Source organism: Plecotus auritus, assembly GCF_963455305.1.
Source record: "Plecotus auritus genome assembly, chromosome: 1".
Classification (NCBI taxonomy): Eukaryota; Metazoa; Chordata; class Mammalia; order Chiroptera; family Vespertilionidae; genus Plecotus; species Plecotus auritus.
The window spans coordinates 12922132-12944749 of record NC_137770.1 but is presented as its reverse complement, the minus strand read 5'-3'; the positions used below and the strand labels follow the sequence as shown (position 1 = coordinate 12944749).

At 39.5% G+C, this 22618-nt stretch overlaps 1 protein-coding gene across 1 annotated transcript in view; it reads right to left on the bottom strand.

The window, feature by feature from the left end:
* Positions 1-2943: 2943 nt before the first annotated feature.
* The window catches only part of TC2N (tandem C2 domains, nuclear), a gene marked incomplete at its 3' end in the record, with an annotated part of 30256 nt that continues 10581 nt past the window's right edge, over positions 2944-22618 (bottom strand). The window contains exons 3-11 of the mRNA XM_080683760.1: positions 21751-21918; positions 19644-19735; positions 17050-17125; positions 15161-15261; positions 14660-14776; positions 10541-10732; positions 7699-7813; positions 6294-6493; positions 2944-3054 (exon numbers count right to left, since the gene is read on the bottom strand). Of these exons, the coding sequence (XP_080539886.1) occupies positions 2944-3054; positions 6294-6493; positions 7699-7813; positions 10541-10732; positions 14660-14776; positions 15161-15261; positions 17050-17125; positions 19644-19735; positions 21751-21918 (1172 nt within the window). The remainder of the gene's footprint in view (positions 3055-6293; positions 6494-7698; positions 7814-10540; positions 10733-14659; positions 14777-15160; positions 15262-17049; positions 17126-19643; positions 19736-21750; positions 21919-22618) is intronic.

Below are 22618 nucleotides of genomic sequence, written 5' to 3'. Positions count from 1 at the left end.
TATGTTTAAAATCCCACTGATCCCTTCTTAACGGTCTGATAAGAGCTGGAATTAACACACGTCAGTGGTAATTTCTCTAGGCATTATGCTAAAACATCATGCAGAAATAAAACTTTCTGCATGATGGTGATGTGTTGTTTTGACATGGGCTACGGGCATTTAGTTGTATGAATTTGCAAGCTTACAAGTAAACACAGTTAGGAAATAGCGCTGTGCAAGCTGTCAGCTGGTAACATGGACCTGTCCATGGCTTCCTCTGGCCACATCGTTTGGTTCCCTTCTCCTGATTATAAGTGAGCAAAGGTCAAGAAATACCTAAGTAAATACAAAGAGAAGTGATTTTTGCACAGTATCTCACTTTTTATTACCAGTTTCTAATGTTTTTCTCGTAACATGAGTAGCTATTAACAGAAAAATGTTTCTTTTTATATTTCCACATAAAGCTTCAAAGACACAACCAGGATACCTCTATTCAGTACCTTTTGGCCTGAAAAAGGCTTAAGTACACACTAATTAAAATCTCTGGGATCTTAGTTATGTCAATATTTCTCTAACTGAAAGGACTCTTAAATGAAAAGGTTTTCTTTTTATGGTTTTATTTACCTCAGATTCTAAGATATACAAGAAATTATAGTTTTCCCCTCAAATTATACAATATACACATATTGTAAAAATAATGAAAATTAAATAAAATAATTAAAAATTGAGTTAAATACATAACTACATGTGATAAATTTAGGAATTGAAAGCAATAACAGAACACAAAAAATTGCTTAAATAAAATCCTAAATTTCTTAAAACAACAAGATCTGCTATTTATTAGCTAAAAGACAATAACTTCTTTTTTGGTGGCTATTAAAATCGTTGCATTTGCAGAGGACTTTTAGGGGAGTGAAGCTACTCTATATGATACTACAGTGGTAGGTACATGTCATTATGCAAGTCAAAACTCACAGAACATACAAGAGTGAACCCTAATGTAAACTATGGACATAGGGTGATAATGATGTGTCAATACAGGTGCATTGATTTTAACCAACGTCCCACTCTGGCGCAAGATGCTGTGCATATGTGGGAGCAGGAGTTACAAGGGAAATCTCTGGACTTTCCTCTCAACTCTGGTGTGACCCTAAAACTGCTCTACAAAATAAGTCTATTTAAAAAAATTTTTTTAGCCCTGACCGGTGTGGCTCAGTTGGTTGGAGCATCATCCTGTGTACCAAAGGGTTGTGGGTTCTACTCCTGGTCAGGGCACATACCCGGGTTGCGGGTTCAATCCGGGTCAGGGCACGTACAGGAGGCAACCGATCAGTATTTTTCTCTCTCTCCCCCTCGCCCTTCACCTCTCTCTAAAATCAATTTTTTAAAAAATGTTCCTCAGGTGAGGATTTTAAAAAATTATTTAAAATTTTTTCAAATAGTTGCCATTTGTCACAAAGATTCAAAAGATTACCACATAAGGTGATTTATCTTAAAAGTCCATGTGAGTATTGATCAATATGCCATTTTTCACAAATCTGAAACATAAATATTTTAACACGCACAGAGAGACCTGACAACATCACGGTTGCTGTGCAAACTCTAAGCAGGAGGAGCGAAGGGCATGTAAAGTATGTACATCTTACAGTTTGAGGCGAGGTAATACCTAGGATAAGGGGAGTAAGTGTTTCTTTGGGAAAATCTTAATAAGATACACAGAATATAAGAACTGGAATAAGGAGGGCATGCTTAAGCTCTAGCAAAGTACACTTCCGGCCTAAAATATCACCATCTATCTCTTGGCATGTGTGGGACAAAGAAAGATAGAAAGAAAATGAAAGACCATGAACACAGAGCACTTGGTTTACTCATTAGCAAAAATGAAATAAAATTTTCCAAGATCAAGGACGGCCTTATTTATTTTTCCAAAGAGCTGTTCTTTTGGGCCAGTGTGCATGGCCAACTCAACTGAAATTATCCCCACACACTGAGTTCTAGTGAGTACCTGAGAGACACTGCAATAGAAAATATTTGTTACATGGTGTTATCAGGTATAGTTATTTTAAAAAATGGGAAAATACTCTAATGCTGTGAATTATAGAAGAAGTAATTTATATTTAAAAGAGCTAAAACCAAGAATGTGATTATCATAAAATACTGGATTTGCTATTTAAGTTCATTTAATTCTACTAATTAGGATGGGCTATATGCATGATCATCTTATTTCAACTTCTAATAAAACAAGGAGTAAAATATTTGAGAGAGAGAAAAAGACAGCAAAATGTGTGTATACTGGGTTTCCAATTAATCTTCAACCTCTGGTGTTTTCATTATGCTTACCAAAATGTAGTTGTCTATATCTGACGTTTCTTGGAGACAAACTAGCAATGTGATACCTTACAGATAAGAAATTATAAACACAGGGCACAAACTTTCCCCAGGAGTTGAAGAAGATCAATTCATTTTTGCTTTCTGGGAGAAAATATGTAGCAAAAAGTAAACAATAAAGTCAAGGTATAACCAGTAATGGTTAGCACTGAAACAGTCAATAGTAAAGTCTTCTAAATGTCTAATAGTCCTAAAAAGAATGATATGGTAGATTTGGAATATCTAGGTAAACCTTGAAAAAAACAACCCTATAAACATAATATGGCTGTAACTACCCATGGTTGATATCGTCATTGGTTTTACAATTTATTTAGTTGCCCTATTAATACAATCCTTTTATTTTATTATCTATTTTGGCACAGTTTTTAAACATTTCCTTTACTTTGGATAGCTGATGTAATTCATACCATGTTTTATCAAGTTTAATTTTCTAACATATCCATTATATACTATAATTATGACCTCCATAAAAGACTTAAGAAATGTATTGATTTGCCTCTTCTCACTGGTAGCAAATTGAAATCTTAAATCTTCTAAAACAATGTCAAATTCTTCACCAAATAACGTGTGAAGTCTTCAAGATGGGTTTAATTTGTGCCACTGGATAACAACCTTTTCTGGATTTGTAATTGTCTCTTTCCACTGGTTTGCTGCTTCAATGTTATTACTGTCTTCACTTATCCAAATCTGTAAAGGAACAATACAACCATTTACCTAACACATAACGATGAGTTCAATTATTCTTCCTGATGAAAGATAATGGGAAATTTAGTTAACATATTTTCAATTAAACATCTTCCCACTTTTCCAAAAGTTTTATTTCTCTCTTTGAAACTTAAAAGTGAAAACATTTAACCAATTAAGTCACTCAGAGGACTATTTTAATGGTCCAATTCAATTTAAAAGTTCAATGTGAGATATTACATAATAATTGTCCCCAAATAATGAGTATCCTTTCTCATTCAATAAATCTAGGAGCTCAACTAAAACTGATCCCAATCACTCAAAAAATTTTTTGTAAAGATTAACTCTGACTATTGTTGATTTAAATTAGGTTGATAAGGAATGTGCATTTTCAAGCACTGTATATGTTATATAAAACTGTAATTTTAATTGAAATCTAATCATTAGTCATTCTTGATCCACCGTAAACAATTTCATAATAATCCACAGTAAACAGTACTCTTCACTTATGTAATTTCAGATAATAGATGCGATGATTTGAGAAAACTGTAAAAGCATTATGCAAAGTCAAGGTTACCTGTCATGGAGGTAAGGTGGGCAAGGAATAGAAAAACCTGAATTCTCACCTCAGCTCTACCACTAACAAATGCTGCTGCTTTGAAATTAACTTCTCTGAGACTCAGTTTCTAACTCTTTTAAATAAAGAAATTAGCGCAGGTCACCCACTGGTTTTGAAACGTTTCCCTTTAATTTCATGATGTGAAGAACTTTCCTTCACATAAAACCTTACAAACAACCCTGATATAAAAACAGATAATGTAAGAGTGCTTTGGTTGATATGGGAGTGGATGATCTTGACTCCATGTTTGGCTACTCCATCATGGTGGCTCCCAAAACTACCGGAGAAGCTGCAGGGAACAGAGGGCCAGTAAGAACCTTTCCAGAATTATTATTCTTAACTAGAATCTCAACTGAGAAAGTAGAATTACCAAAAAGTTTTCTGAAAATCATCTGTCAAATAAATCTCCTATTCCCTTCGTACATGATAGTTGAGGCTTGATGATACAGGAAAACTTTAACTGAATTCACTTCATGGGTCTTATGGCTTTGAGAAGTATGCTAGTTGTATGAATTCCTGAGTTTAAGCTTTTTGAATAAGAAAAAGTGAAGAACAAAACCATAATTTTTAAACAAATATTATAGGTAAAATATATGAAGTAAATCAAAGAGTTAATATCAATTTTTGAAAATCTACATATAATTTTAGGATTTCATGTAGACTACTAGTCACATCTTGTCAAATGGAAGCTTTTAAACCAATAATATAGATTTTGGAATTTAAATGTGATTCACATGATTGTAATTGAGGTAAAACACCATATACAGCTCCCACTGATCCACTCAGAGTACGGTAAAGAACAAAAGGATAAAAGAAGACAAGTTCCTATAGGATTGGGAAGCGGGCAAATGCTATGTTGTTTTAGATAAGTTACTGAGAATTTTTAAATAGATTTACCCAGAAACCCATATTGACTATCTAACTATCACAACCACTATTAAATTTGATGTTTTCTATAAGTTCAAATCTAACATATTTCAGTTAATAGCAGACAGAGGTAAACATTAAGTTGAACATGAAACAGAATAAAGTTGGATATATGAAGCCTTAAGAAATTTAATTACTTAAGTGTTCCCTCTTCATAAGGAATGAGCACTACTGAAAATCTCATTATTCTCATACTTTTTAAAGTTGAAAAGCTCGGAAAAATACTTATTCCCCCCACCTTTAAAAATGTAAAGTTCATTTAGAAAAAAAAGTCTTATCTACACTAATAAAAGAGAAACATGCAAATTGACCGTATCTCCGCTACTCCCACAAGCCACGCCCACCAGCCAATCAGGAGCGACTATGCAAATTAACCCAACCAAGATGGCTGCAGCCATGGAGCGAGCAGGAAGCTTGGGTTTCCCCGGCAATGGAGGAAGCCAAGTTTCCCGCCCATCCTGGCCAGTGCTGGCCTCCGCTCAAGACAACAAAGTTTCAATTATAGAAGATAAATAATCCCAGATACCAGGGCCTCCGCTTGGGTCGCCGGGGGGTGTGGCCGGCCTGCAAACCACCACAGGCCCCTCGCCCAGGCCGCCCCATGCCCCAAGGGAACCCCCACCCTGATCTGGGACACCCTTCAGGCCAAACCAGCCGGCCCCCACCAGTGCACCAGGCCTCTATCCTATCTAATAAAAGAGTAATATGCAAATTCACCGTCACTCCAACACATAAGATGGCTGTCCCCATGTGGACACAAGATGGCCGCCACAAGATGGCCAGCAGGGGAGGGCAGTTGGGAGGGACCAGGCCTGCAAGGGAGGGCAGTTGTGGGCAATCAGGACAGTAGGGGAGGGCAGTTGGGAGGAATGAGGCCTGCAAGGGAGGGCAGTTGGGGGCGATCAAGCCTGCAGGGGAGGGCAGTTGGGAGGGACCAGGCCTGCAGAGGAGGGAAGTTGGGGGCAACCGGGCCTGCAGGGAAGGGCAGTTGGGGGGGACCCAGGCCTGCAGGGGAGAGCGGTTGGGGGAGACCAGGCCTGCAGGGGAGGGCAGTTGGGGGAGGACCAGGCCTGCAGGGGAGGGCAGTTGGGGGTGACAAGGCCTGCAGGGGAGGGCAGTTAGGGGTGACCAGTTAGGGGTGACCAGGCCTGCAGGGGAGGGCAGTTAGGGGCAATCAGGCTGGCAGGGGAGCAGTTAGGCATCAATCAGGCTGGCAGGGGAGTGGTTAGGGGGTGATCAGGCTGGCAGGCAGAAGCAATTAGGGGCAATCAGGAAGGCAGGCAGGTGAGCAGTTGGGAGCCAGCAGTCCTGGATTCTGAGAGGGATGTCCAACTTCCCATTTAGGACCGATCCTACCGGGATCGGGCCTAAAGGGGCAGTTGGACATCCCTCGAGGGGTCCCAGATTGGAGAGGGTGCAGTCTGGGCTGAGGGACACACACCCCCATCCACGAATTTCATGCACCGGGCCTCTAGTATCAAGATAAGTCTGATTGCTCAGAAATTCCAACTACTTGTATTAAAGCAAAAATTCTGCCAAAATTTAAGTTTTGTGGTAGCACTTAATTTTAATTTATGATTCCGAAGAATTGTACTCTATTAAACTTCCATTTTATCCTATATTCCTTTTGTTAACCAACTGTTTAAATGCACAGAAAAGTGCAAGGCAAGAATTCAAGATAAAAACTCCTACTAACCTGCCCCACGAAGTGTCTTCTTCTTACAGAGCTTCGACTATAAAGCTTAACGAGAAAAACAATTTCCCTTTCATTCTGTATAAGTGGGAAAATCATAGTCTCTCCCCACTTTACTCTTCCGTTGGAGGCCTTCAGTAGGCGTGTCTTCTTCTTATAAATCAGCTCTCCTGAGCTGAACATTGCCACCTTCACAAAAAAACCTGAAACATAAGAAATTTTGACATATAAAATTGTATTTAAAACACCATATAAAAATCGGTACCTGTACGTTTGTTGTAAAAAATATAAAGAAGCCACATTTCAAGATCTGATGAGCTACTGCCATAACAGAAAACTTCTAGTAGAATCTGCCAGTAAAATCATCTTGGCCTTGTGCTTGTATTAGAGAAGATTCTTCAACTACCTTTACATAGTTATTGTTTTTATTCAGATTTTCACTCTTCTTTGGGGAACTTGAACAATTTTCCTTAGAAAATCATTTATTTACATAGATGTCCAAATGAATCGGTAATTATAAATGGTACTGTCTTATTATTATTGAATCTGTTCTGAATTTGAAATTATATTCTCCTCCTTGTTTATGTTCTATTTGTTGCTTGATCCAACCTACCATAGGTTTGTCAATTTTAATGATCTTTTCAAAGAAAAAGCTTTCAGTTTTATTACTTATGTCCTTTGTTGTTGCCTCAATATTTATCAACTTCAACTTTGGCTCCAATTCCTTACTTCTTCCCTTCGTGTTTGCTGTTTTTCTAGCTTCGTGAGTTGAGTGCGTGGCTGTATTTTTTAGTCTCATTAGTTACAGTGGCCATCCGTTACTTTTGTCTGCTTCAGATATTTCCTCTTCTTCTAGTAGAAACAAGGAGTGCTCTTACCCCCCTCTTAGCCCTTTAGGTGGGACTGACCTCAACCTCCAGCTCTAGGAGCGGCCCTGTGAACCAGGCCTATGCACCCAAAGTATCAGAATCCCTGGCTGTGCCCAAAGGGCAGGGAGGAAAGCGTGTTTCAAGGGTTGTGTCTGACATTTTTGTGTTTGTTTTTTTTTTTAATTAAGTTTCTCATTAGCAGAGTATCCAACAAAGCTTGCATAGGACAATTCATCCAGGCTGCAGAAACACCTGGCAGTCCTCTGGACACTCAAGCTACAGTAACTAATGAGCCGACTAAGGAACAGCCTCAAATGCAGAGGTCACAACTGGATAAGAATCAAGAGACCAGTGGATTCAGGTAGACACAAGCATTAAAATTTGAAACCCAATAAAGTGATTCTAAGTTAAAAGGTAAGTATTCACGTTAAATAATAAAAGTTACTGGAATTTTAATCTCCACTGTAGGAAATGTAGGGAAAAGCTGATCTTTTACTAATATTGTCTTTAAATTCCACTTTGAACCACTATATACTTACTCAGAGTCAGTGGTGTTGATGAGCTTGGAAGGCCCTGTGCCTCAAGAATTTGTAACTGAATCCTGCTGTTTACTGCTTGAAAACAAGTCCCCAACTCAAGCTCTGCATGGCACACCTGCATATCACAAAAGCGTCATTTGGTAATTAAGAATAAAGTTTTGGGATATTTCAAAAATTCAAAATTAAAGAGCTAAGATGAGTAATCTTATAATCACTGCTTTTTATTGACACACAAAACTATATGTCATAAGAGAAGGTTTAGAAGTAAGTGTCATGGGTTCTGTACTTATGAGCTATTCACTTTCATGGATTCTGAAACTGCAAGTTACAGCTACATACTGATTCTTCCAAGTCAGGGAGACCAAAAGACAATTCACATTAAAAGCAACTTAAATCTCTAAGCAGTTTTACTAGAGATTATGTCAGTGAAATAAACACTGAAAGAGCAAGCATACGTTCCAAAGACTTAAATGTAGTCATTTGAATTGTTTTTTTGAGAACATATGAAACATGATTTGAAAGTGCTATATATGAGAATCATCATTCTTTCTTCTCAATGTAGAAATCAGAGTAGGTGCTAGCAAAATCAGAAGACAACGGGTTGCTACAATGAAGAGATTTGTGGGTTGGGAGCTGAATTACTCTGCTGTATGGAAGCAAGCCAGGGAAGAGCGCTGGCAGGAAGGGAGCTAGTGGAAGTTACGAGGCAGTAAATAATAAGGAAAAGGTCAAAGAAAACCTGAGGCAAACCGTGAGAGGGAGACGGAGAGGGGGGAAGAAAAAATGTGCTCTCCAGTATTGCTGACTAACAGCAGAATAAAGCTGGTAACTTGTTTGTGAAACAGAACACGGCCCAGCCTACTTATCTGGCTCCCAACATCCTTGGAGTGAAAAGAGAGAAACATGAAGTTGTCCAAACACAAAAACATTACTCCTCACCGGTTGACAGAGTAGGTATGGAAATGAAGCGAGAATGTAACGTTAAGAGATCTCACAGGGCTCAGCATAGACAGACACAAAACTCTTTGCTAATATTAATTCCAACAAAGCTATAGCCCAGCTGAATGACTCTTGATGATCAGCTTTCTATTTGATCATCGCCCAGCAGTCCCAATAATTGGCTCTTGGCTCACTAAAAAACGACCTTTCTATGTACATTCCATTGGCTGAATCTTGGGCATTTTCTTGAAACATGATCCTGTGTTTTAGAAATTAGTAATGCCACGTCCTGGCCGGTGGTGCTCAGCCCTCGCACCAAAGGGTCATGGGTTTGATTCCCAGGCAAGAACGTCTACCTGGGTTGCAGGTTCTATCACTGGCTCTGGTTGGGGTGCCTCGGGAGGCAACCAATCGCTGTGTGTCTCTCTCATATTGATGTTTCTCTCTCTCCCCCCAGCCCCCATTTCTCTCTAGAAATCAGTGGGAAAAATATCCTTGGGTAAGGATCAACAAAAATAAATAAATAAAAAGAAACTGGTCATGCCATACGAAATCAAGAGATAAACAGTGAAATGTGAATCACTTAAAAGCATAAACTCAACTGTTGAGAAGTTAAACTCCCCTGTGAAACAACTAAAGGGATGATAAAACTTGTCTATTTTGGCAAAAAGAAACACTGATTTTAATAAATAAGTGAATGTACTGCTTTTGCTTTCAATCAGAATAAAATCAGATTAATAAACCTTTTCACATGAACTAAATCTGTAGCCATACATAAAATAAACACTTTGCTGATATAAGACCTCTGATATATAATTTGGTAGAAACGGAACCATAATCCTTCATCCAGATTCTCCAAGGCAGGTAAGATTCTAATGTCTCATTACCCAGAAAATACCTTTGCTGAGTCTGATGCACTCTACTAGTCTCACTAATTTAAGTTTTAATATATGAATTATCCATTTGAATATCTGTGCCTTCTATAAACTAGGGTTGCAGATTACTGTCTACTAAGCTAGTTTCAAAGATGCAAGTGATGAACTATCACAGCTATAAAATGAATGTATTTAAACATATTTTAACACAGTAATCTAATTTTGCACTCTTCCATTCATCATTTATTCTTTCATATCTATCTACATACAAATATTCAATGCAAAGAACATGACAGGCTGTTGCTAAGAGCACTGTAAATTATAAAGAAAACAGATGAAAACTCAAGCCTTGTTTTGTTTAAAACAAGTAACTTAAATAATACTTAGTTGTAATAAATGCTATAAAAAACACATTGGGGATGGAACAGAAAATAATAGACATGGACTAAAGAAATACAGATGCCTCTGGCCCCATCCCCCAAATATTCTGATTTAATTGGTTTAGGTGTGGCATGTTTTTAAAGCTCCCTAGGTGATTCTAATGTGTACCCAGGGTTAAGAACCACTTTATGTCATCGTAAATATTTTTGAAAAGTAGGTGAAATATAAAACTTACATAAATTTAAAATCACATAGGTTTGACCTTATAAAAGCTTATGGCTGATTTCTATAAATGTTATCCTGACATAGAAACTATATAATTAAATTCTTAGGGATTTCCAAACACTCTAAGTGTCCAGCTGGCTAGTTGAGAGAAGCGAATGTCAAGTTTCAAAGATAATCAAGTTCTTTACAAATAATACCAGCTGTAAGAACCTTGTTTCTGCCAAATTTATGGACAGATACATAGCTTTCTCAGGATTAAAAACAACTTTCCCAATCTATCTGAAGGCAATCTCTGATTGAGCTTACAAGTTTATGATTCTTTCCTGCTTTTCTTATCAGCTACTAAAACAATTTTTAGAAAATTAATTGATAATTTAAAGTTACTCATACTTTAGTGTTTTTTATATATTATTGTCACTTACAGGAATTTTTGAAGGTGGTGCTATATCCAAAGAGTAATCCATTTCCTGTGTGCTAAGAGTTCTGAGTGACAGTGAGCATTCGCCAATGGTCTTCTTCCTGGGAGTCTGTGTTTGAACCTTAAATACAAGCCTTACACTTTGCAGACTTTGGAATTTAATAGCAAACACAAAAGTTTCCATAAACTCAATTGTCTAAAAAAAAAGAAGAAAATATAAAGTATATAAATAAAAGGACTGAAAAGGGGTGATATGCCAACATTAAATAAAAATAACATATTTTAATCTAGGTAAGGTAGATTTGATTTTTTACAATAAAAAAATATTTTTAATGCAAACAAAAATGAGAATGACCACGACTTGTTTTTCCAGAATTTATCCTAGATTCTGCCTTTCTTAATTTTCCCAAATCATCCTTTTAATTACTTAGTCAGGAATTCACGTCAATATCAACACCATGAATACCAGAATATATATAGCTTTTCCCCTTTTTGAAAATGAGGTTGTTTTTCATCTTTGTTTCTGGGGCAGCTTTTCTGCTATTTACAATTCTTCCACAGCAAGTAAGAGTGGTTTAAGAATCTCAGGTGAGCTCTCTCAGTACCCCAAATCTAAATGGTTCACATTACAAGACTTGAATTATTTCTTTAAGGGAGCGATTGTTTGTCTCATGTTCTTCCCATCTATTGGGATCCCATTTCTCTTTTGGTAACGTTTGTTCCACTCTTTCCAGTCTGAAAATCAATCTCCTTAACAGAGAAGACAAAGAAAAGCGTGAGTATTAAGTTCTACCTTCTCACATAAGCATCTACCCTATGCAGCAAGCCCTTGTTTTCCATGCTTGAAAACATTTCAAATGTTCTTTTTGTTACTTTTAATATGTATTTTTTCATCTTTATTGTTGAGAGTATTACATATGTCCCCCATCGACCCCATCCAGCCCATTCCCAACCCCCACCCCAGGCCCTCACCACCCCACTGTCTGTTGTCCATGGGTTATGCATATATGCATTCAAGGTCTTTGGTTGATTACCTCCCACTTACTTTGAATATTTTTAAACCTTGTCTTACCATGGGCTAACATTTTCTTGACACTAGACTATACACACTCCCTTCTTTCCATTTTTAATGCATCCTTTTGAAAAAGGAATTGTTTGGTTTTTTTCTTTTGAAAAGACATGATATCTGGGCAACTAACAATGTATTTTATATATTGTGCTCAACTTTTCTCTTTTATTGTAATTTTTATGTTTGTGTAGTCAGAATTGTGTTTCTTGAGAACCTCCGAACCACGTAAGCTTTCTTTCCCCACCCCTAACTTTTCTTAAGTTTACTTCATTTGATTTGAAAATTAAAAAGTGAAGTAAGTAAGTGTCAGGATTATAGCCAGAGATAAGACATTTCCATTTAGACGTCCTATAATCTATATTTTCATAAAGGAATATCCTACTACATATACATCACTTTTGATTTCTGCCTTCTCACTTATTAAGAACATTTTCCCATATCCTTAAAAACTCTCACTAAACATTATTTCTCATAGCTTTCTAGTATTCTATCACATGGTGTAATGGTTTGAATTGTGTCCCCCCAAAAAATATGGTGAAATCCTAACCCTGAATGTGACTCAGAATGTGACCTTATTAGGAAACAGGGTCATTGAGGATGTAACTAGTGAAGTTAAGATGAGGTCCTATTGGAGTAGAGAGACTCACTAGTATCCTTATAAGAAAATGGCCAAGAAAACACACAGAGAGACAGGGAGAACGCCATGTGCAGATGGAAGCTGAGAACAGTGAAGGCAAGGAATGCCAGGGATTGCTGGCCATCACCAGAACTGGGAGAAGCATGGAACAGATCTTCTCTCAGAAAAGGAACCGACGCTGCTGAAATCTTGAGACCAGACTTCCTCCAAAGCTGAGAGAGATCAATTTCTGTTGTTCTAAGCCAAACCCCTAAGAAACTATTACATATGGTATTCCATGAGTTTTCTCAATCATTCCCCTCTATGAGACATTCAGATTCTTTCCAACTTTCCCACTATGGATACTACACACACACACACACACACACACACACACACGCACGCACGCACACACAGGATTGGCAAAAGTAGGTTTACAGTTGTGAGCACATGAACAGAATTTATTCTATTACTTATTAACTAGAGGCCCGATGCACAAAACTCGTGCAAGAGCAGGCCTTCCTTCCCCCCGCTGCCGGCACCGGCTTCCCTCTGGCACCCAGGACCCGGGCTTTGCTCCAGCTGCCAGCAGGCACCCAGGACCTGGGCTTCCCTCCGGCCCCAGCTTCGTCCGGAAGGACATCTGGTCTAATTAGCATATTACCCTTTTATTATTTTAGATTATTCTATTATTTATTCGTATCATTTGTTTTCTTATTATTATTGCTATTATTTCATATCCTTTCTTATGCTTTATCTTTCAGGCAATGATGGAGAAGCATGTCAACAAATTGATGACAATAAGGAACTCTGTGCCAAAGTGTGCTTGAGTATAGCAAGTAGACTACAAGAATCCTATATAATAAAAGGGTAATATGCAAATTGACCCTAACAGCAGAACAACCAGGAACCACCAGTCACTCTGACATGCAATGACCATCGGGGGGCAGACGCTCAATGCAGGAGCTCCGCTCAGCCACAAGCCGGGCTGACGGCTTTGAGTGCAGCAGAGGTGGCGGGAGCCTCTCCTGCCTCCTCGGCAGCGCTAAGGATGTCCTATTGCGGCTTAGGCCTGCTCCCCAGGAGTGGCAGTAAGTCATCCATCGGACATCCCCTGAGGGCTCCCGGGCTGCCAGAGGGATGTCTGACTGTCCGCTTAGGCCCAATCCCCTGGGGAGCGGGCCTAAGCCGGCAGGTGGACATCCCCTGAGGGGTCCCGGACTGTGAGAGGGCGCAGGCTGGGCTGAGGGACCGTCCCCCTCCCCGAGTGCATGAATTTTCGTGCACCGGGCTTCTAGTGTGTAAATAATGAAGGTTGGCAATTTGAGCACTTACAAGATTGTACTCAAGTGCAATGTGCCATTGTGACGCTTTTGAGTTAATAAAGTTATTGTAATAATCATAGTCCGCAGGTCTTTTTCCATATGAACAATTGTAAGCCTACTTTTGCCCCATCCTATATATGTATTTTACATATATATTAGATTATTTCTATGGAACAGATTCCAAGTAGAATAACTATATTAAAAGTATACATAACTTAAGGTTTTGATGTGTATTGTCATTAAAATAACTTTCAGAAAGTTTTATGTTCTAGAGTACTTGTAAAATTTTTTTCTACTTTTAGTAAACAAAAAAGACTGTAAATAAAGGGAAAGCAATATGTAATTTCATGTTTATTAGACATCTAAAATATCTTATTTTTAAATGATGTTTTTGTAGAAGATACCTTTCATTTGCATGGAAAAACACTAACCTTTCAACCCATATCAAAAGACAAAGTTGAAGATAAGTTTATGTGAAATCTAGAGCCTATAAAACCAAATTCAGGATAATAAAGGAAAGTATTTAAAAGAAATCAATTGCAATAATACAATTATTTCTCAAAGCCATATGGGGGAGAGGAGGAAAAAATAGACATTTATTTTCCTTTCATAAGAGAAATCTAAAGAATTGTCTTATATATTGTTCATCTTCTATGTATTTTAGCAATTAAATTTTTCTTTTCTTTTTTTTTTTAAATATATTTTATTGATATTTTACAGAGAGGAAGGAAGAGGGATAGAGAGCTAGAAACATCGATGAGAGAGAAACATCGATCAGCTGCCTCCTGCACACCTCCCACCGGGGATGTGCCCGCAACCAAGGTACATGCCCTTGACCGGAATGGAACCCGGGACCCTTCAGTCCGCAGACCGACGCTCTATCCACTGAGCCAAACCGGTTTTGGCAAATTTTTCTTTTTAAATGCACCTTAATATTGGACAATGAAATATTAAGTACTTTTACTAGTAAGGCTCAAAATTGTCATTAAAGAGCAAGGGGTACATAATTTGTAGTTTTCCTAAAACACTTTTTTATTCCAATTCCTTCCATGAGTTAAAGTGACAAACATGAGAAAAACATAAAAAGGAATTCAAACACAAACAGCCACTTACACTGGAGCCTTCCCTGGCTGAAGATTTGAAATGCACTGGCTTGGGCAGTGTTAGGACTCCTTTTATAGAGATGGCCGGAGTGTCGCCGTAACTAGAGGGCCAACTTAAATCTTTGCACTAAAAAAATTAAAAATACAGCTTGAATTTTACAAAGGACATTGACAATACAAATATTTTATGTATTTTTTGAGTTAATGACTTTAGAAACAAACTGTAAAGGTAAACTTACTGAAACCTCCTGTTTCATCTACATTAAAATAATTTGACATTTAGTGTTCTAAATATCACATCAAATTCTTTGAGGTTAAAGATCAAATACTTCCATCACACCTACTAATTTATTTTCTTTAGATTATTATTACTATTTTCTGCAAAATACTATAAAACTATAAATTCCAAAGAGGTAATGACCCATTCCCCAGAAGAGAGCAACAATATATGCTTATAATGTCTAAATATTCAATTTTGTAAGAAAAGTTGGTATTCACTATAATAATGTACCTGTAATACTGTGATCCAGATTTGCTCTGCTGAAGAATTATAAAACACCTTCACATTCAATCTCCCCAAATCTCTTTCATCTCCTGACAGAGTAATAGTATCTGAATTGTAAAAGGACAAAGATGTTTGAGATACTATGTAATCCTTCTAACCCAATTAAGCTTTGATACAATTTGATTTTAAAGACAAAATAGAAACATGCTACTATTATTCTTTAAAGTTGACAATTTAATAAAACAAGCATCACCCTTTAATGTTTTACTGAAGTGCTAGGGGGAAGATATACTATAAAAAGTAATACATGGGCCCTGGCTCATGTGGGTTAGTGGTTAGAGTGTCACCCATGCACCATAGGGTTGCAGGTTTGATCCCCAAGCCCTAGTTAGGGGCTAGTGTGGGAGGCAACCAATTGATGTATGTGTGTGTGTCTCTCCCTCTCTCTCTCTTTCTTTCTGTATACCTCTCTCTCCTTCCCTCCTTCCTGTCCCCTTCTTCCTGTTCTTCTACTCTCTCTAAGAATCAGTGGGAAAAAATATCCTTGGGTGAGGATTAACAAACAAACAAAAAAGTAATGCATGGCTTAAAAACTTAACCCAATTATAACCCGAGAAATTTAAGTTAAAACAAAAACTTGCCCAAATAATATTAATATGGCCTTAATACTCTATACTTCAGCAAGGTCATTATTAATATACTTTAAAACAAACCAACAATGGATATTTAACTGCTCCACTTTTTAAAAGATGTATTCATGTCTGAACACTAAAACAGAGTCCATCTGATGTGTGTACTCATACACAGGTAACACTGCCAACACATATATAACTAGAGGCCCGGTGCACAGATTCCTGCACGGATGGGGTCCCTCAGCCTGGCCTGCACCCTTTTTGCAATCTGGGACCCCTCGGGGGATGTAGCAGTGCCAAAATGGCAGGCGGTGGGGAAGGAGCCCCAGCCAGGGCGTCTCATCCCGGCCCTGCTGCACCTGCTGCCTCGTAGAGGCAGGAGAAGCTCCCAATGCCACAGCTGCGCTCGCCAGCCGTGAGCCCAGCTTCTGGCTGAGCTACGTTCCCGCTGCGGGAGCGCACTGACCACCAGGGGGCAGCTCTTGCGTTGAGCGTCTGTCCCCTGGTGGTCAGTGCGTGTCATAGCGACTGGTCAACCAGTCGTTCCAGTTGTTCAGTCATAAAGGTCGCTTAGGCTTTTACAAATACAGGCAGTCCTTGGGTTATGTTGGACTCGAAGTACGTCGTTTCGTGGTTACGTCACCATCTCCCATTTATTTATAAAAAAAAAAAAAGTTCCGTCATTTTTTAAAAAAATATATATTTTATTGATTTTTTTACAGAGAGGAAGGGAGACAGAAAGAGAGTTAGAAACATTAATGAGAGAGAAACATCAATCAGCTGCCTCCTGCACACCTCCTACTGGGGATGTGCTTGCAACCAAGGTACATGCCCTTGACCGGAATCGAGCCTGGGACCTTTGAGTCTGCAGGCCGACGCTCTATCCACTGAGCCAAACTGGCTAGGGCAGTTCCATCATTTTGACGTATATACATGTGTGCTTTATGTTTTTTATTATTTACTGTATTTACCACAAGTAAAGGTCAGGAATTATCTTTCTTTCAATTTTTTTTTTTGCTGTTTCACTTCATTACTGCTGTGTATGTGCTCCATGTGAGTGACGTAGGTGCTTATGTAGGTGGGTTCTGACTTACGGCGAAAATCGCATTACATCGCACCCTAGGAAGGGATCTCCGACGTAACCCAGGACCTACTGTATAGATTATCTAGAGTTTCTCTTACTGTATCATATATATTTTCAAATTACTATTGGGTAGAAATGATTCCCTTAAGGGTATAAAAATAGGGTACTTTATTCCTTACCCAAGCTTCTGTTGCTCCCCTGAGAATTCTTCCTCGATGAAGAGCTGCTCGGCACACTGGACAGTGAATCGTGTCTCTACAAACAGAATTCTTTAGTCAGAAACCACACATCAGACTTGAAGGAGTCTGAAATAATACCCACCCTGCTACCAAAAGGCATGCTCACCATTCTGACAGTTACTGACCAGAATTTCCCACTTTCAGATAGGAAAGATTTCTGTGTGCGTCATCAGGAAAATCTCACATATCTTCCTAGATAATATATAGAAAAGCCTTTGCTGTTGGGTTTGGTTTGGTAATAAGGGTGAAGAGATTATGGCTATGTTGCAGATTTAAAGGTACTGATAAAAATCTGAATATATTTGCAAGTGCCCTGCTACCTAACAACCTGTAAAGCAAGTTATTACAGCAGGGTCCCTCTGGACCGGGCGGTACAGCATCACCTGGGAAACTATTACAAATACAAACTCACTGCAGAGCTACTAAATCAAAAGCTCTGGGGGTGAGGCTGGCATCCTGTATTTTAACAAGCTCTCTACACAATTCCAATGCATGTTAAAGAACCGGTGCTGTAAAAAATTAAGTTTGCAAAAAATTAATTCAACTGGGATTATTAAAGATTATTTAGAATACACTTCATTTTAATAAAATATATGTATATATGTTCACATGAAATCCACAAATATGTAAAAACAATACTTTCACAGTGTTTTTACTCAGTTTTAGGAATACTAGAGGCCTGGTGCATGAATTCGTGCATTGGGTGGGGTCCCTCTGGGTGGCCTGCAGGGAGCAGGCCGAAACCTGCAGTCCAACGTTGCTTGCAGCTCCTACCTGCCACTTCGGCTCATCCCGGCCCCACTGTGCCTGCCGTGGGCTCGCGCCCAATCAGAAGAGGCTCGCACTACCACAGCAGCACTCACCAACCATGAGCCCTGTGTCTGGAGCTCTCCCAAGGGGAGTGGCCTGCGGGATTGGGCTGAAAGCGGCTGACATCCCCTGAGAGGTCCCGGATTGCGAGAGGGTGCAGGCCAGGGTGAGGGACCCCACCAGTGCATGATCGGGCCGGGAGGGACTGCAGGAGGGCTCCAAGGCATGTCTGGCTCACCTCGCTCAGTCCTGATTGGCCAGACGCCAGCAGCAAGCTAACCTACCAGTCGGAGCATCTGCCCCCCTGGTGGTCAGTGCACGTCATAGCGACTGGTCAACCAGTTGACTGTCTGCCCCCTAGTGATCAGTTCACGTCATAACAAGTGGTTGAGCAACCTTAGCATATCATTAGCATATTATACTTTGATTGGTTGTTTGGTTGTCCTGCCATTTGGTCTATTTGCATATTACTCTTTTATTATATAGGACTAGTGGCCCGGTGCACAAAATTCATGCACAGAGGGGGGTTCCCTCAGCCCAGCCTGCACCCTCTCCAATCGGACATCCCTCTCGCAATCTGGGACCACTGGCTCTTAACCGCTCACCTGCCTGCCTTTCTGATAGTCCCTAACTGCCTCTGCTTGCCTGCCTGATTGCCCCTAACCCCTCTGCCTGCCTGCCTGATTTCCCCTAACTGCTTCTGCCTGCCTGCCTGATCGCCCCTAACTGCCCTCCCATGCCGGCCTGATCTCACCCCCAACTGCCCTCCTCTGCCAGCCAATTTGGTTCTGATTGGTCAGTTTCTATGCCAGTCAGTGTCAAAAACTCCACCTCCTTGGCAGCCATTGGTTCCTCACACTTCACCCAGATTTGGTTCTGATTGGTCGGTTTCTATGCCAGTCAGCGTCTCTAAGCTTATCAACAGGGCCTGATCAGAAAGGCGGGGCTGATCAGCAGCCCTGGTGGAGGCCTGGAGAGAAATGGAGGCACAGCTGCTAGCCAGACTGGTAGAGAAAGAGAGAGGCAAGTGTTGATCAAAAGCTGCCACAGAGGCAACAGATCAGTCCCTTCTTCTCTCTTCAGGCCTCTCTCTGGCCCTGATTTGCAGCCCCCTCAGCAGTCAGTGCTGGGTTGCCACTGACTTCCGGTTGGTCGAGCCTCGGTCGTTACCGGTCATTATGACCCAGGGTTTTTATATATTAGGATAGGTGATTTGTCTTTTTACTTTGCTTAAGTCTACTTTCTAAGTTTTAAGTAATAATCACAGTTCACTTGTATTAAAAAAAGAAACATTTTTTAAATGTCAAAAATTTGTCAATTCTATTTGAAACATAGAAGGACAGTATTTTAATATTAATGAATACTTAAAGATCTACATCTCAATAGAAATACTACTTTTTATTAACTAGTTATGTTCATTAAAGAAAGTAAAATCAATAAGCAGTTTTAAATATATACCATTTTAAATTCCAAGTATCTGAGTGCATATCAAATGAGAGATATAAGACTCATAAAAAAGAACAAAAAACTACTGCCTTTTTTATTCACTTGAAAGCTAAAATAATGCACATAGGAAATATCAAGTGTTTATCCTAAGAGGTATGAGAATAGATATATCTACATAAGATGCAAAACATGTTGTTCCTAATGTAATTTACACGCTTCTGAATTTTTAGCTTGAAAATAAATTATCGGATATAATTAAATTTATATAAATAATTTACCTGCATGAACTTCTGTGATGAACTTGTAAGATCAAACATAGACTTGCTTAGCCCAGGGGAACCAGGGAGTTTGTTGGTCCTTAAATCACAAACTACAAAAAGACGTAAGTAAATTACTTATTCTTATAGTAAAAAAGAAGAAATTCTACTTAATTACAATGAATTAAATCTTTTTAGGAATACATCATGAATATTATGCACAAATCTACTTACGAGATAAAACCTTCTAACAAAATTTAAAATTTTTTTTCAATTATTTTACTTCGTTTGAAACAGAAACCAATAAAAATCAAACAATACATTTTTACATCCACATCAAATATCAAGCAGGGAAAAGTCATTCTTTTTGCTACATTCCTCAATTCTTCATCTCATAAGAATTATCAAAGAAGAGGTAAGTACTCTGTGCTAAATACAATTCAACTATTTAATGAGCACTTACTTTTTAAAAATCAATACCGAATCCTAGGTAATCCTATATTGCTAGTTTCCCTCCTGAACTGTGAGATCCTAAAAGAATAGAACTCTGTATACTAATGTGTATTCTAGCACAGTACTGCAATAAATAAATACTTAAATAAATATTTCTGCTTTATTTTTAGTACCTGAATTCAAGGTTGAGACAGAGATATGACCCAAAGAACAGTGAGAAATTTGTGAATCAGGTATGTACAAGATAGACTATAACTGATTCCGTTTCAAATATGAAACTAAGAAAGTTCTAAAAATCATTTAGGCATTTTCTGTTTTCTTTGTTTACATTTGTAAACATATCATGTTTCTAAATATATCATTTTTACTAAATAGAGCAGAAAAGGAAAAAGCTAGTAAATATCTGTTGTAAAATTTATGAATGGATAAATTATATATAAAATATATCAAAATAATATGTAAATAAAACTTTTTTCAAAAAAGGACAAATAAAATGGAATTTAGAACTAACACATACAACTTATTAGTCTTCCCATTTTTATATTAGATACTAGAGGCCCAGTGCATGAATTCATGCACAGGTGGAGTCTGGCCGGCCCAACCCCAATCAGGGTGGATCGGGGCTGGGCCTGTTGGGAGGAGGAGATGGCGGGAGGTTGGCTGGCCAAAAAGCCAGCTGGCTGGGAAAAGGGGCTGCAGGTGATTGGCCAGTGGGCTCTGCCCCTGATTGGGGTGGGGGGGTGCAATTGGGGGCGGGGCTGACTGTGGGGAGGGGATGCAGGAGGTTGTCTGGCCTGCCCCACCCTCTATTGGGGTAGGGGGTGGCGATCAGGGGTGGGGCTGGCTGGGGGGAGGGGCTGTGGGCTGCTGGGGCGGTGGGGGCCCATCAGGGGCGGGGCCAGCCAGGGGGAGGGGCTGCAGGAGGTTGGCTGGTTCACTGGCCGCAGTGGACATCATAGTGACTGGTCATTCTGGTCGTTATGGCATTCCAGTCGCTGGCTTTTTATATATATAGATAATGCCACAAAGCAGTCAGGATGTTTATCTCATCACTTCTGAAGCCTGCTTTTCCCTTATTTGTAAACTAGAGGCCCAGTGCATGGATTCATGCACCGGTGGGGTCCCTCAGCCTGGCCAGTGAGGATTGGGCTGAAACCAGCTCTCCGATATCCCCCAAGGGGCCCCAGATTTCGAGAGGGTGCAGGCCAGGCTTAGGGACCCCACTGGTGCACAATCGGGGCCGGAGAGGGACCACGGGAGGGCTCCAGGGCATATCCGGCCTGACTTGCCCAGTCTCAATAGGCCGGACCCCAGCAGCAAGCTAACCTACTTGATCGGAGTGTCTACCTCCTGGTGGTCAGTGCGCATCATAGCTACTGGTCGAATGGTCACTTAGGCTTTTATATATATAGATTGTTTTCCTTAATAAGACTCATCTCTTCCAGGGTCTCTGGTCTAATCTGACTTGCACATTTGTTAAAAGAGAAACACAGAGAGCCAGCACTGCTGCCCCAGCTAAGGAGGAGAAAGTGGGAGCAAAGAAATAAGGATCTGGGGAGTCTGATGGGCTTTGGTCTTTTTGTCTAAACCTCTCTTGTAACATGTTCAATAAAAAGCTGAACTCTGAAAAAAAAGGAAGAGCTACAAGGAGGAAAACATGCAAAAAATTTCAAACCTGATCCATATAGTCTTGTCACTTCTGAATTAGGGGGAAAGCGCCGACTCAAATCTGGTGAAATGTGCTGATATATATAGAACGGGTTATATATGTCATAGCTGGATCCAGGGTGGGATGAGCCGGAAAGTTCTGCCTTGCGATCCCCAAAAGATGCTCTGGCAGATCCTGAAAGCAAATGTTTCTAAAGTTTTATGACATCCTTTCCTTGGAGTTACTAGCCAACAGCTGGTGCATTCAAGGCAAAAGAAAAAAAATTTGTTTCGAGTAATATTAACTCACATGTGTTTGATATCTAAAAAAATAAGCACACTTTTACTAAACTCTAAGTGTGTGGAGTATTCTGCCAGGGATCAGCCATGAACCAGGCTCTCAAGACAGTCTGGTAAATTTTTGACATTTTTCTTTGCCCCTAAGCACACTATTCCAAAATGTTGTGGACAATTCTGTATTTTGTGATTGGAGTTTTCTTTTATTTTTCTACTTACACAAAGAACATCTTTTAAAGTAAAAAGATGATCTCTTTTTAGAAATGTGCTCTTTTCACGAAGACCAGAACATTTATAAAAACTGACCACAAACTCCTTTTTGTCTGGCATCTTTTTGTTGTTGTTGTTGTTAATCCTCATTGTTTTTCCATTGTTTTTCAGAGATAGTGGGAGTGGGAGAAGAGAGAGGGAGCGGGGGGGGGGGGGAAGTGGGAAAGGAAGAGGGAGAAGAAGAGAGAAACATCAATGTGAAAGAGACACATCGATTGACTGCCTCCCCCACCCACCCTGATGGGGGCCAGGGATTGACTCTGCAATCCAGGTACACTCCCTTGACCAGGAATTGACTCTTCAGTGTGCAGGCCGATGCTCTAACCACT